Consider the following 12,220-nt stretch of genomic DNA (forward strand, 5'->3'; position numbering starts at 1 on the left):
GCAATTGTTTAGTTGAAGTGTAATCCGGATGGCTTGGCAAGTCTGAAGGAATCAGCCACTCAAACCCAGCACATACATCCCACACTTTCTTCTTTTCTTTTTTTTGCTTTTGTTTTTTTGACGTCATGTTAAAAAGCTACGACTCCAGAACTGTTGTCATAACCACTTTATTAGTTTTTATCCACCTATTTCACAATACCAAAGAAGATCCATGAAGATGCAGATAAGGACAAGCGCAACACTGTCACAGCCATCAACGACCAAACAAAACCGAGAGAGAGAAACAGAAGACAGAGACGACGAAGAAGAAAACTCTAAAAAAAAACCTCTGACCATTCTGTGGGCACGAGAGCCCTGGCAGGCACTTTACAACAGGGTGTCAAATTGTTTGCGGGAATGATGGATTGAGGTAATAAGTGAACAGAAGCACTGAGTGTATCTTAACCACAGTTCATTTTGCTGCACAGTGTTGACTGGATACATTTTTTTAGCGTAGCTGGACGAAGCGAGAATTAAACCCTCGGCCCTCACAGTGCATCTGGTTTGCTCTTCCCTCCTCTATTTCCTGTGATGTCCGCCTCGCATATCCGCCTCAACTCCATGCAGGCCATTAAGCGCATCCATCTCAAGCTGACTATGAAAGATTCAAATCAAATGCCAGACATCAGAGGAATACAGCCATGTGACTTTACAGATCCGCCGCAAAAAAAAAACCAAAACAAAACACGGGGCGCACAGAGCATCACAGTTTAGTTAATTGTCTGTGAAGGTTCTCAGTCATCCAGGTCATCGTAGTCTAAGGAGCTTAGAAACAAAACGCCTGGACTTCTTTAAGGTTCTTTAAGGTTCTGAGCTCATCGTCTGGGAAGGCCCACTCACATCCTGGGCCATCAGACCTCAAATCACATGATGGGGTGGGGCTAGGTTTCACAATGAGCTCACCTGAAACCTTGGCTAATTGTGACCTACACCCATTTTCACACCTTGGCTCATGTGATTAGGTAGAGGATCATTAGGGGGTCCATTGTCCCTCTTGGGGGGACACTCCCACAGAGCTTAAATGTGGGACGCTCCACCATTTGACCCTAGAACTGAAGAAGCTTCTCAGATGAGAAGTGAAATGTCTTCAAGCAAGTTTAATTAATTATTTAAGTAAAAAAAGTCCCGTACGATCAACTTTGGAAAAAATGTGCTCAAAACCAAGCAACTTAAAACAAGGGAAATATATATATATCCTTCATTAAATGTAAAAAACGGGACTCAAATGCTTCCATGGTGCATAACTATCAATAAAAAAATGCCAACAATCTAATGTAATCTAAAGGCTTAATGATTTTACTATTTATTTGTTTGGCTTGTAGTTCTTCAGGTTACTTAAAAGGTGGCAGTAGTTTGACTTTACTGTCGCTCAGTGGAAGCACAGTCTTCCCTTCAGGTTGTGTTTTCTGCACAGAGCCAGCTGTTAAGTACAAAATGGCCATCATGGAATCAGTCCACCTCATACCCTCCCCCTCAGTCTGTGAGGATTTAATAAAAACATGTGTAGAGTGGGGCAGTGTGGAATACGTACACTATAATTTTCACCAAAAAAACAAAACAAAACATTTACATTTCATCTGATTTACATTCAGTGATACCACAGTTATATCGTAATACCAGTTCTCTTAGTGGTGCTTAGTTAGACATGACGTTTTATTTCAGGGGTCGGCTGAGAGCGCTGTTTTATCTAAGCTGCAAACAATAAGAAAAGAAAAACGCTGCAACTTCACTTTGCTGGGCTGTGAGATGCACGAGAGGCTACAGCAGGCATGGGGCTGGGAGGAGCAGACTGATACAGAGCAACATTAGCAGAAGTACATTACACATTATACATTTATAAGTCCACTGGTTTACCGAATCGTGGTATGCAATATAGAAAAACCGAAAAGCACACAGACTTTACTCGACAGGATCATATACAGTTAAAAACGGACCAAACTCAGTTTCCCCATTGAGTAATAAAAATAGATATGACCACTAGAGCATGTCAGAAATCAGCTGTAGCATCATAACACAACCAGCTGGACACGGGATGAAGAAAAGATGGAATTTTGTGTCACTGTGTTGCAAAAAAACAAAAATGGAGAAACCCTTAGATGTGGCATCGTTAAAGGTTCTTTCCATGACTGCACTGAAACCTGCAGGAATAATCTCGTATGGCTGACTGGCCCAAGAGATTATCATCTAAACCACAGATTCCACTCTATCAATGCAGAGTCTCCGTTTAAACACGTTCACGCCAGAGGTTGATTGACCCATGCAAGCCTTCACTAAGGTGATTCTGTGACTAAACTCACTGTATCTCACTGCAGAAGTAAACACATGAGCGTGGACACCAACACAAAGAACAGAACAGATACACCACGCTTGACAATTTAATAGTCCACTGGTAGTAAGCTTACCAACCCCCAACAAGCAAATTATACTGGATGCTCCAACTTGGATAAAAACTCTTTAGACTCTTCAATTCACTCCTAAATTGACCTCTCAAGCATGGCTGCCCTCTCCCAGTCATTCTTCACTGTTTGGGGCCGGAGGGGTTGGATCTCTGGGCGGCATGGCACGGGTCCAGGGACTCCTTGGTGGCGCCGCCGTAGACATCTACGTCGTGGTCGGTCCAGGGCGCGATGTTGCCCAGGGCCGAGGAGCTGCAGTCGGCCACGGCGGCCACCTCGGCTGGCTTCAACACCCGGTCCCACAGGTTAAACTGAGAGAGCTCCCCAACCAGGGCCTGGGAGGCATCAAAACGTCCACCCAGTGTGTCCTTGGGTAGAAGAGATAGCACATTCAGAACTTCAACACCAGCCATTTTAAACATTATTACATTATTATTTGTGGTGGGGGGGGGAAAGAACGATTTCCATTGGAATATCGTTTGGCAGCAGTTTGCTTGACAAAGTTTTTAATTAACACTAAGTAAATAACGATTACCCACTTCTTTGGATAAATACCAAAACTATGCTTTAAATGTCAAATCAGGTAACTGGTGAAGGCACTGAGCTAAAATAAAGTTTATTCTGCAGGAAAATATTAAATTTTTTCCTGATTTCGCACAAATACAATTAAAAGCATTCATTTCCCTCTTGTGTCCTGGGATTTTTCTCCATAAAATCAAGTCAACACATCTCAGCCAGCAGCAATCCATCAGCCATCCTCAGAGGAGATTAATGAAATACTTGCTCCCTCTCGAAACTATCCATCAAATTATGTCGTGCTCCATCAGTGTTTTTGTCTTTTATGCAAGGACAAAAGAGCTGCGGGATGAGCTTCGGGTTGTTCTTCTGACACCAGGGAGGGATAATGTCGCATTTCGTAACCGTTTTGTAATGTAGTTGTTTCGCTAATGAAGCAGCCAAGCGTGAGGATAAACACCATTAGGTTTCTGCCTCTTCATGTGTTAAAAGCTAATGGTAGTTCCTTAAAATAGCTCTCCTGGTTTCTCTGTGTATGTTTATCCATGGATCATTCACCTATGAATCATCCATCCATCCATGCATCCGTCTCACCTGCTCCTGTCCCAGAATGAGGACTCCCCCGGGTTTGATTGGGTGCCAGGCCGCCAGTCCCTCCCCTCGTCCCTTCATCTTCCCACCCTGGTAGGCCTTCCAAACCCCATCTCTGAGAGTCCAGCTGACACAGATGTGCTGCCACTCATCCTGTGGCAGGGACAGGGGCAGCTGCGCCACCTACAGGCCAGAGGAAACAGCGGCCGCAGTTAGAATTTCTCAAACTTGCAGACACTGAGCTCGCATTATAATTGGAACACCTTTCACCACGGTAAACCTCGACTACATTGCACTCTCTCACGGGAACTATACAGCAACTATATGAGCAATATTAAAGGAAAACACTGGCGTGGAACTGACTGTTCCTCAATAATGTATGTTTGCTGTGGATCCCGCCGCTACAAATGCAGAAAAACACAAACAGAGGGCAGGTTCTTCTTACTTTTAATCGATTTTAATCAAGGCATTTGTTCTGGACAAAGAACAATTTTAGGCAAAGTAATGTTGCAGTTTGCGACTGAATTCTGGCCGTGATAAATCACAAAAAAAGTCTGATTTTAATGCTCTTTTTTTCCCTCCTATCTAGTTTATACTTGTAAATTTTTAATGTGTTGTTGAAGTGCACCGTCTGTTTTAGTTTTACGTTCTCTGCATTGTGGGAATACACATATTTTTTTGGGGGGGGTGATCGATGGCTGAAGTGGGATCAACACCAGCGCACACCTGAGGCTGAGAACCAAAACCCAAACTTAATGTAGATGGTGATTCACGTACTGTTTACTCAAACGACAGCACACAGCTGTGACATTTTCAGGTTTGCTTTTTCCATCACTCTTGTAAAATTCCATAAGTCTGTGAGAATGAACATGTTTACATCGCTCACTTTAATAACAGTAAGCCATCAACTATACTCTACTGTTCTGTAAGACATCGTAATTAGTTTCCTTGCAGGCTTCTGTGCTTGAGTAATTACAAGGAAACCTTAAAGGTTATGAGATATTAATGCTTTTCCTGAAAAGAACCATTAATTTTCCCATGTAAAATGTTCTGACTTGTCCCAACATCCAGATATTAGCACAGGTACAACAGACAGGTAGGTCTGAGAAACCCTCGTTACCTTGTCGTTGATAAGCAGCTCCACGGGATTGTGGACTCCCTGTAACAGAACCAGCTCATTGGGCTGCCCCGGCACAGAGTAGGAGAAGGGGGTCCCAATGCCACCCTCTTTGGCTTTGAGCCATAGGCAGGCAGTGAAGGCATACATCTCAGTAATCTCTTTCCTGACCAGGCCGTACATGTAGTTGGTCCGCATGGGGAAAGAGATGACAAAGCCGTCAGGGAACGGTGGCTCCGTCATCGCTTTGGAGACACACATGAAGGAGATGAAGAGAAAGAAGTTAGACGATGTAAGGCAGACCCAGAGAGAAAACAGCGAGCGATGATTGCATTAATTTATACAAGGACACTGAGGCTTCCCTTCTCACTTGTCTCTGCTAGTTTGCGCTCAAGCACACACTCGGGCGCAGAGCGCTTGGCAAGAGCTCAGATGTTACAGTTAATGATCACCCTCTCTAACTCGAGGCCACACTGCAGCTCTTAAAGCTGAGAAGATGTAGAGGTGGTCAGAGAGGTTGGGAGAATGACAGAGTGGTGAAAAAAAAGGGGATAAATCAGTGCTTTTTCCTATTAACCTTCCTCTTGGCACCTCGCAAACTCTCAATCTCACCTCTGAGCGTCCACTTCTCCCATTATCAAAGAGCGTATACTCCTTTTTCGAGAAGCTTTCACCTGCAGTAACCTTATTTCTGCTCGGAAAATCTGCAAATAAAGCCCTTCAAAACCAACGTGACACATCCAGACCTCGTTCCTGACACCCGCAAAGCAAGAATCCTTCCCGTAGGTCCCCCGTGAGGATGAAGATTAAAGCAGGTAAAAGCAGCGGATGATTTCAGATATATTATTCTCTCCTTCCTTTATTTTTTTTTTTATTTTTAGCTCTCAGCTCTCACTTTGACATTTTCCCACTCTTAAGCACTCATTAATCATCTAATTTTAATCTAAAGCATATTCTCTGCTGCTGAGATGACCCAGTTCACCAGCAGAGCTCGTTAAACTTTCATTTCAGCCTTCTCTTGCAATGCTCTGATCTACGTTCAGCTTGATGTTGCCCTTGTCTTACTACCCTTTACATCAGTTAATCTGTCCCTTCCTTCGTTCATTTAGCCAACAATGTCATGTCTTTATTTCGCCTCCTCTTTTTTTCCTTTCTTCCCACCCCCAGACTCACTGTGTTCCAGCTCAGTGACACGGTGGCTGACGTTGTCGATGCCCTTGTTGATCTTCTCATGCTGGCCCTGAGTCTCCTTCCTCATGGCCTGTCTCTCCTTCTCTAGCATCTTTATCTTCCTTTCCAGCTCCCCTTCCAGGTCCTCCACCCTCCAGGTGCTCTTTCCACGCCCAGGGGGACCCTTAGCAGGAGGCCTGGAGGCAGAGGAGCCTGGGGAAGCAGGACGGCGGCCCCCTGGGGCAGACCCTGCAGATGGGGAGGAAGTACTGCTGGAAGGCGGAGCTGGAGCCTTGCCGGTGTTACCAGCTGTGCTGCTGCTGCTGCCGCTGCTGCTGCCGCCACTACTTACGCCCACAGATGTGTCTGTGAGGTTCAAAGCAGCAGGGCCTATCTCTGCCTGTAGGAGAGAAATGAGAAACATGAGGTCTGTGTTAGCATTGATGCTAGTTATTACTGGTTAGACACATTTAGAGAACAAATTTAACAACAGCAGATTTATGACAAGGACATAAAATGATTCAGTAGGTGAGTAATGCTACAGTTTCAGTGACAGTTTGGAAGTAATATATATATATATATATATATACAATGATAAAATATAAATACTAATAATAATTAAAATAATAGGAACTTCACTTTGATCCAGAATGAGCTATTGGGGACAGATGTCACCTGTGTATTCACAAATGAAACCAGGCACACCCACACTTAATGATGTGTTTATAATATAATAAAATGAATCATAATTTGTTCCTCTATGAATATTTGAACCCACTTAACTCCATGAAGTAGTGGGATTTGAACCCACCCAGATCTAACCACCGTGTGATTTGGAGATAGTCTACAAAGGAATATGTTTCACTTTTCTCTTTGCAAAAGTAGCATTTTATGACTGATTGTAAACATTAGTAGCATGAAACACTTTCTATATTTACTTACACTTAGTGTAGTTTTAGAGTCAGGTTGGGAGAGTGGCAGAAGGATTGTAGATTACAAACCGTGTTTTGTGTTCACTGTTCAAAAGTAAAGTCACGCTACTATTTAACTGTTTTGGCTTATTACATGTGGCCCTCTAATGATTACTTTTCTAGAGTACAACATATATATCATATCAGCCTCACCTATTTGCTGATACTGACATATCAGCAAATAGGTTTTACAGCTGAAGATAAATGAAAAGTAAAAAAGCAACAAAGACGTGGGAGAAACACCCTTCAGCCTTGTTACTAATGTTGATGTTACATAGTTTGTCCACCAGAGGGCACTCTGCAACTTCCTTGTTAGCCAGTGTTTGGAACACCAAAAATTCATCAACCAGCTGATTTGAACAACTTGTTAAAATAACAAAAAGATTCTTTTTAAAGTTCACTGTCATAAATAACTGAAAACAATAAATTTTAAGCAAATCTGTTTATGATTTGTGTTTTTTAAAAGAAATATCGATTGATATATTGGATTTCTGAATCACTAAATATCAGTATTACTCTTATATCAGTCTGGCTGAAGCCTTTTCTTAAAAGAAATGTTTTCTGTGCTTTAACATCGAGCATTTTTATCTTGGCAGCATTTTCACAGCTGCTAACCAAGAGTCAGTCTGCATGGTAATGTTAGAGCTTTTTGTTCAATGTCAAAAGGAAATGACTTTTTTGAATTTCAAGCACTGAAAGACATCCTTGTCAAACAACACAGTGACACTGAATGCAGCCTGTCTAGACACAGAGGCATCTCCTTGTAAGCCATTTATCCTAGATGTTGCTGTACTCCTGGCTTTCCTGACCCATGATGTCTGGAAATATCCGCCCCAGAATATGTGTTGTTACATGCAAAGACATATTTTCACCATGTAGGCTTTGTGCCAAAAATAATATATTTAGATATGACTCATTTGTTGTCATGAAAATTTACATTGGTAATTGTAAATGACTACAAATTTTAACATTTTATAACAAACCTGTGTTTGTTATATGTTATATGTTTGTGTATATTTTTACATGGTATTTATCTAGATTAATACTTGGTTTTCTATTTAATTGTTCTCCTTTCTTTTATGTAGTTTTTTATCTTACCGAGACATCTGCTTACTGTGATATTTTAATTTATTAAGCTGTATATTTAACTACATCATTCTCAGCTTATTTGCTTTTTGGGATGAGTAAATTATAATTTACCATATTTCTTTATGGCTTTGTCGCAGCTTTATCTTTAGCACTGAAAATAATCTTGCATCACCGAAGCTTCCTGTGAGCTGATTTTTTTCCACGTATGCTTTATATGATGTAATCATTTAGTTCTCCTTTGCCAAACATCTGCCCTGATCTATGTCTCAAGATCTGAATCTTTACTTTGTAATTAAATGTTTGGATTACACCCAGCCTTGCAGACGAGTCCTTTCCCAAGATTAAATGAAAAAAGCACAAGGACTCTGAGCTCCGTCCTCCTCAGAGCGTGTTGTCCAGATGTCAATGACCTCTAATCGTATTGATCACTTTCAATTTTTAATGCTGTTTATTTGCGCCTTAGGTTGGGCGTAGAGATGCCTTGAGCAATGTCAATAAATATTAATTAACAATTTTTTATGAGAGCTGAGGGTCAGAATATTGGCTAAAAGTGGAAAATACTGTTAAAAAAGGCTGTCAGTGCAGTTCCTATTCACTGTGGGGATATTTGTGAAAAATACATGAACAGATTTAACATAATGGCAATGAGCAGAGCCCAGTCCTGTCTTTATTGCCTCTAAATATGGCTTCCATCGATGTTAGATGTAGTGGTGGTTTAAAACTGAAATGAAACTGCAGGGAAGGGGCTCGACTAATAAGGCAGCGCCATGGAGAGAGCTTTTGTAGCAGCCGGGCACTGGCAGTATTAGTAGCCTATGCAGAGCATAAGTTGAAAAAAGAAGGTGTTGGTGGAGGAGCAGTAAAGAGAGAGAGAGCTGTTAGTGTGGATGAGACGGCTTCGGGGGCGATATATAATATCAAGAGAGTTGCTGAGGCAGGACTGGATGTGGACGTCCAGGATATAAATTCTCACTGACGGAGACAACCTTGTAACTGACTGTGCTTGGAGAGCACCAGCAGTGATGCAGCAGTGTTTGTGTGTGGGTGTGTGTCTCAATCTTTGCACACACACACACACACACACACACACACATAGAATCTGACCCCCCTACTCCACCTCCCTCCTTCCTGTCCAGCCAGCTTCATGTTTTATTTATGTCTCCATCCTGCTGTGGGAGATGCGGTGGTACAGGGTATGAGGCAGCAGGGTGGGGGGATGCGGAGGAGCGTGAGGGCCAGCAGGTGGAAAGATTTCCCATGGGTCCGTGTGGAGCGTGCGCAAGAGATCAGGGGTATCTGTGTCACGAGTTAGGCTACTTGTCAGAGGAAAGAGGAGCAGAAGATAAAAGAGGGAGGGGAGAAAGAAAAGAGGTGTAGAGAGATAAAGACCAGAGCCCCTCTTCAGGCTCAGAGAACCAGCAGAGCTGTGGCACTTTAATCTGAATCATAAGTCAATTCTAATGGTTAGTCCTAAACCACCACAGTGGATATCAAACTAAAATTAGGATAGATCTTGAAATGAGCCTAATTTAGACTGAATGGCACTGACTCATCTGCTAATGCATCATTCTGGTGCCTCTCCAAATCTCCCGCTGTCAAACAAAACTCAGACAGGAGGTTAATCAGCGACAAGCCCGCACTCAGCATCCCTGTGTTTACCTCCAGTTTCTCAATGCGATCCTTCAGCTCCATGATGGCCCGGGCCAGCTCCTCCACGGCCCGCGCCGTCTGCAGCTGTGCCGCGGCGGATGAGGTCACATCATCCCCGGCCATGACGCGGCGGTTCCCGCTCCAGACCCCGATGCTGCGCTCCGGGATGCTCCGCTCGTCCTCCAGGCCGCTCTCGCACTCGCTGAGCTTCCCGGTCAGCTCCCTTATGGTCCTCTGGTCCATGAGGATCTGGTCGTTCTGCTGCAGGACCATCTGCCGGAGTTCCTCCGCGGTGGTCCGCAGGTCTTCATCCCCTGTGCCGTAGAGCGGATCGTCCGCCTGCTGCTGGTGGTGGTGGTCCCTCCGCTGCCTCAGGTCTTTAGTCTTGCACTCTCCCACCGGCACAGGAGTGCAGATGAGTCGGCTGAAGCTGAACTGCTTCGCCGGCCCTCCACCCGTCTCCTCCCCAAGGTTGAGCTCGTTCAGAGTGGGAACCTCCACGCCGATGCCGCCGAGTCCGTTTCCACCATCGTACGACTCCGCGCCGTGCAGAGCGCCCAGCGGCCCGGCGTGAGCCACCGACCCCGGCTCCAGAGGCTGGAGCAGCGACTCCGACGTCAGGGTTCCGTTATCGCTGACGAGAGCGGCGCGTTTGCGCGGATAAACGCTGGCAATGATGCAGATGACCGCGCCGAGGAAGGCCAGAGTGCCCGCTCCCACGAGCACCACTGCGAACTTCATGGTGACCGTGAAGAGCAGTGATGTAGATCAGGAGTTCAGACACAAGGTGACACACACACGAGCCTGCAATAAAAAACAAATACAAATAAAAATCCTTTAAAAAATAATTAAAAAAATAAAACAAAAACAAAGACTTGTCTGGGCTTTGGAGGCTGGAACTCAGAACAGCATGTAGGAAGACTGCAGCCCGCCTCAATATAATCTCAGCCTGACGTGTCAAATAAAGTCGCCAGATCTTTCAGGCGGAATGTGACACTTACTGTAGGAGCGGGTAGATCCGGGGCTCTGCTGCTGTTGTTTCCTCACCACCCTCTGTGTGTACCTAATGTTGACGGCACCGCGCTGTCTGGAGCAGAGATGCTCCCTCTCCAGTCTCCGTGTTGCTAAGCTGCTCTCCTCCGCGCGTTACTATGGGGATCTCTCGGAGAGGAGGAGCGAGGCTGTGGGCATGCGCGGGTCAGAGCCTAGGTGAACCTCCAGCAGCAGTCGAGCAAACAAGGCGATGATGGATCAGCGGGTGACTGCGCTGCCTGAGCGCACATCCTGTTCTGGAGGCTTGGAAGATAAAAGGACGGAGAAAAGAGGGGGGGGTGGACACATTCTTAAAACTTAACATAAAAACCGATGTAAAGAATCCAAACTGCATTGATAAGGGATGCAAAATCCCAGTGTGCAGTGCACTTTTTCTTTCACAACTATGTGTACAGCCTGGGTTTATTTACATGCGACATCTGATATAAGAAATCGCACGTAAGACGAGCTGCAGCAGAAGTGGAAAGGCTGGATAGTGTAGAGGAGAAGAAGAAAGGAAAAACAGAGACGTGGGACCTTTAACACCAGGGTTTTTATACTGAGTAGGAGGAAGAACATGTTTTCCTCAAGAGGCAGTCCCAACTAATGCAGCAGTAACGCCAACAGGAATGATCCAACCCTAACCCTCTGTCCTCTGTGGCTCTGTTCAGCAAACAAATCCTCTCCGCTGGATGGAGGAAAGACTTTTATAAAGTTTTCTCTGCATAGCAATCCAAATAAATATGCATATTTAAATTTAAAGAAAAAGAAAGACATGTAATCTACCACTGTGAAAAGATCTGGTAGTGTCAGTGTTGAGAAGGGAAAATAAAGCTATTAATATGTGATTCTTGCTTTGTAATGAAACAACTAAAATCAGTGAGGTCACTTCCCATGACACACCTTTCACCTAGCTTACACTTTCCAGAGATATCTCACAAACACATACTTGCCATATCCACCCGTGGCCCGCTGCTTGGATTGCAGAGAATGAAGCAGAAACTTTTCACTGTGTTTTACAGCAGCAGCCATTGTGTTGTGAGGTCTGAATCATCTGCAGTTTTATAGCCTTCTTACTCACACAGACATCATCGTGCTTACGTCCTCCCCTGACTTACAACAGAAGTCGACCGGCTGAATGTTGAAAAACTGAGACATATTGTTGAAAGTGCACTTATTTTTCTCAAGCAAGCTCTGGATGCTCATCATGTCTTTTGAAAATACATGTTTTATTCAAAGTTTAATTTCAGAATGAGCCTGTACTTCCTTACACTCAAAGGAATGGAAACAACTTGTATTCTTTTTCTTGTTATGCAGCACTTTTATTTCAGTCCATCTGAGATCAAAGGCCTGTTTGTGCTGTAGGTGGACCATGAATGAGTTTGACAACCCTGGACTTCAGTGTTCTCATTTTAAGGCAGGTCAAACGCTGACATTTGACACCAAGGTGTTCTTTGCTGTTGGTGTCACGAATTATCGGGTTAATGTCAGCAGGGCTATCTTTGTCACATCCAGCACCGCTGTAGCTAAAGGAGAATTTGTGTATCTCTGCGTGAATCACCAGCAGCTTCTCACGGAACAGCAGCTTTTGACACCCTTGGATTGCTACATCGTTACTGCAGCAGTGTTTACTGCATTTGCTGTGATAG

The 12,220-nt window shown here is 44.2% G+C and overlaps 1 protein-coding gene across 1 annotated transcript; it reads right to left on the reverse strand.

Annotated features, from left to right (window-relative positions):
• Positions 1-1,064: 1,064 nt before the first annotated feature.
• On the reverse strand, positions 1,065-11,080 carry nptxrb (neuronal pentraxin receptor b). Its single transcript, XM_040003939.1, has 6 exons — positions 10,541-11,080; positions 9,549-10,343; positions 5,833-6,229; positions 4,663-4,904; positions 3,546-3,725; positions 1,065-2,803 (listed from the first exon to the last, which is right to left on the reverse strand). Exons 2-6 carry the CDS (start codon positions 10,278-10,280, stop codon positions 2,558-2,560), a joined length of 1,797 nt encoding a protein of 598 aa, XP_039859873.1. The 5' UTR covers positions 10,281-10,343; positions 10,541-11,080; the 3' UTR covers positions 1,065-2,557.
• Between the last annotated feature and the right edge of the window lie 1,140 nt (positions 11,081-12,220).

Source organism: Simochromis diagramma, unplaced genomic scaffold, assembly GCF_900408965.1.
Source record: "Simochromis diagramma unplaced genomic scaffold, fSimDia1.1 OVJJ01000325.1, whole genome shotgun sequence".
Lineage (NCBI taxonomy): Eukaryota > Metazoa > Chordata > Actinopteri > Cichliformes > Cichlidae > Simochromis > Simochromis diagramma.

Coding starts and splice junctions, on each gene's coding strand:
- nptxrb (XM_040003939.1), bottom strand. CDS start 10,280: ATGAAGTTCGCAGTGGTGCTCGTGGGAGCGGGCACTCTGGCCTTCCTC. Junction 6,230..9,548: donor ATCGCATTGAGAAACTGGAG/GTAAACACAGGG, acceptor TCTCTCCTACAG/GCAGAGATAGGCCCTGCTGC. Junction 4,905..5,832: donor TGTCACTGAGCTGGAACACA/GTGAGTCTGGGG, acceptor GTGTCTCCAAAG/CGATGACGGAGCCACCGTTC.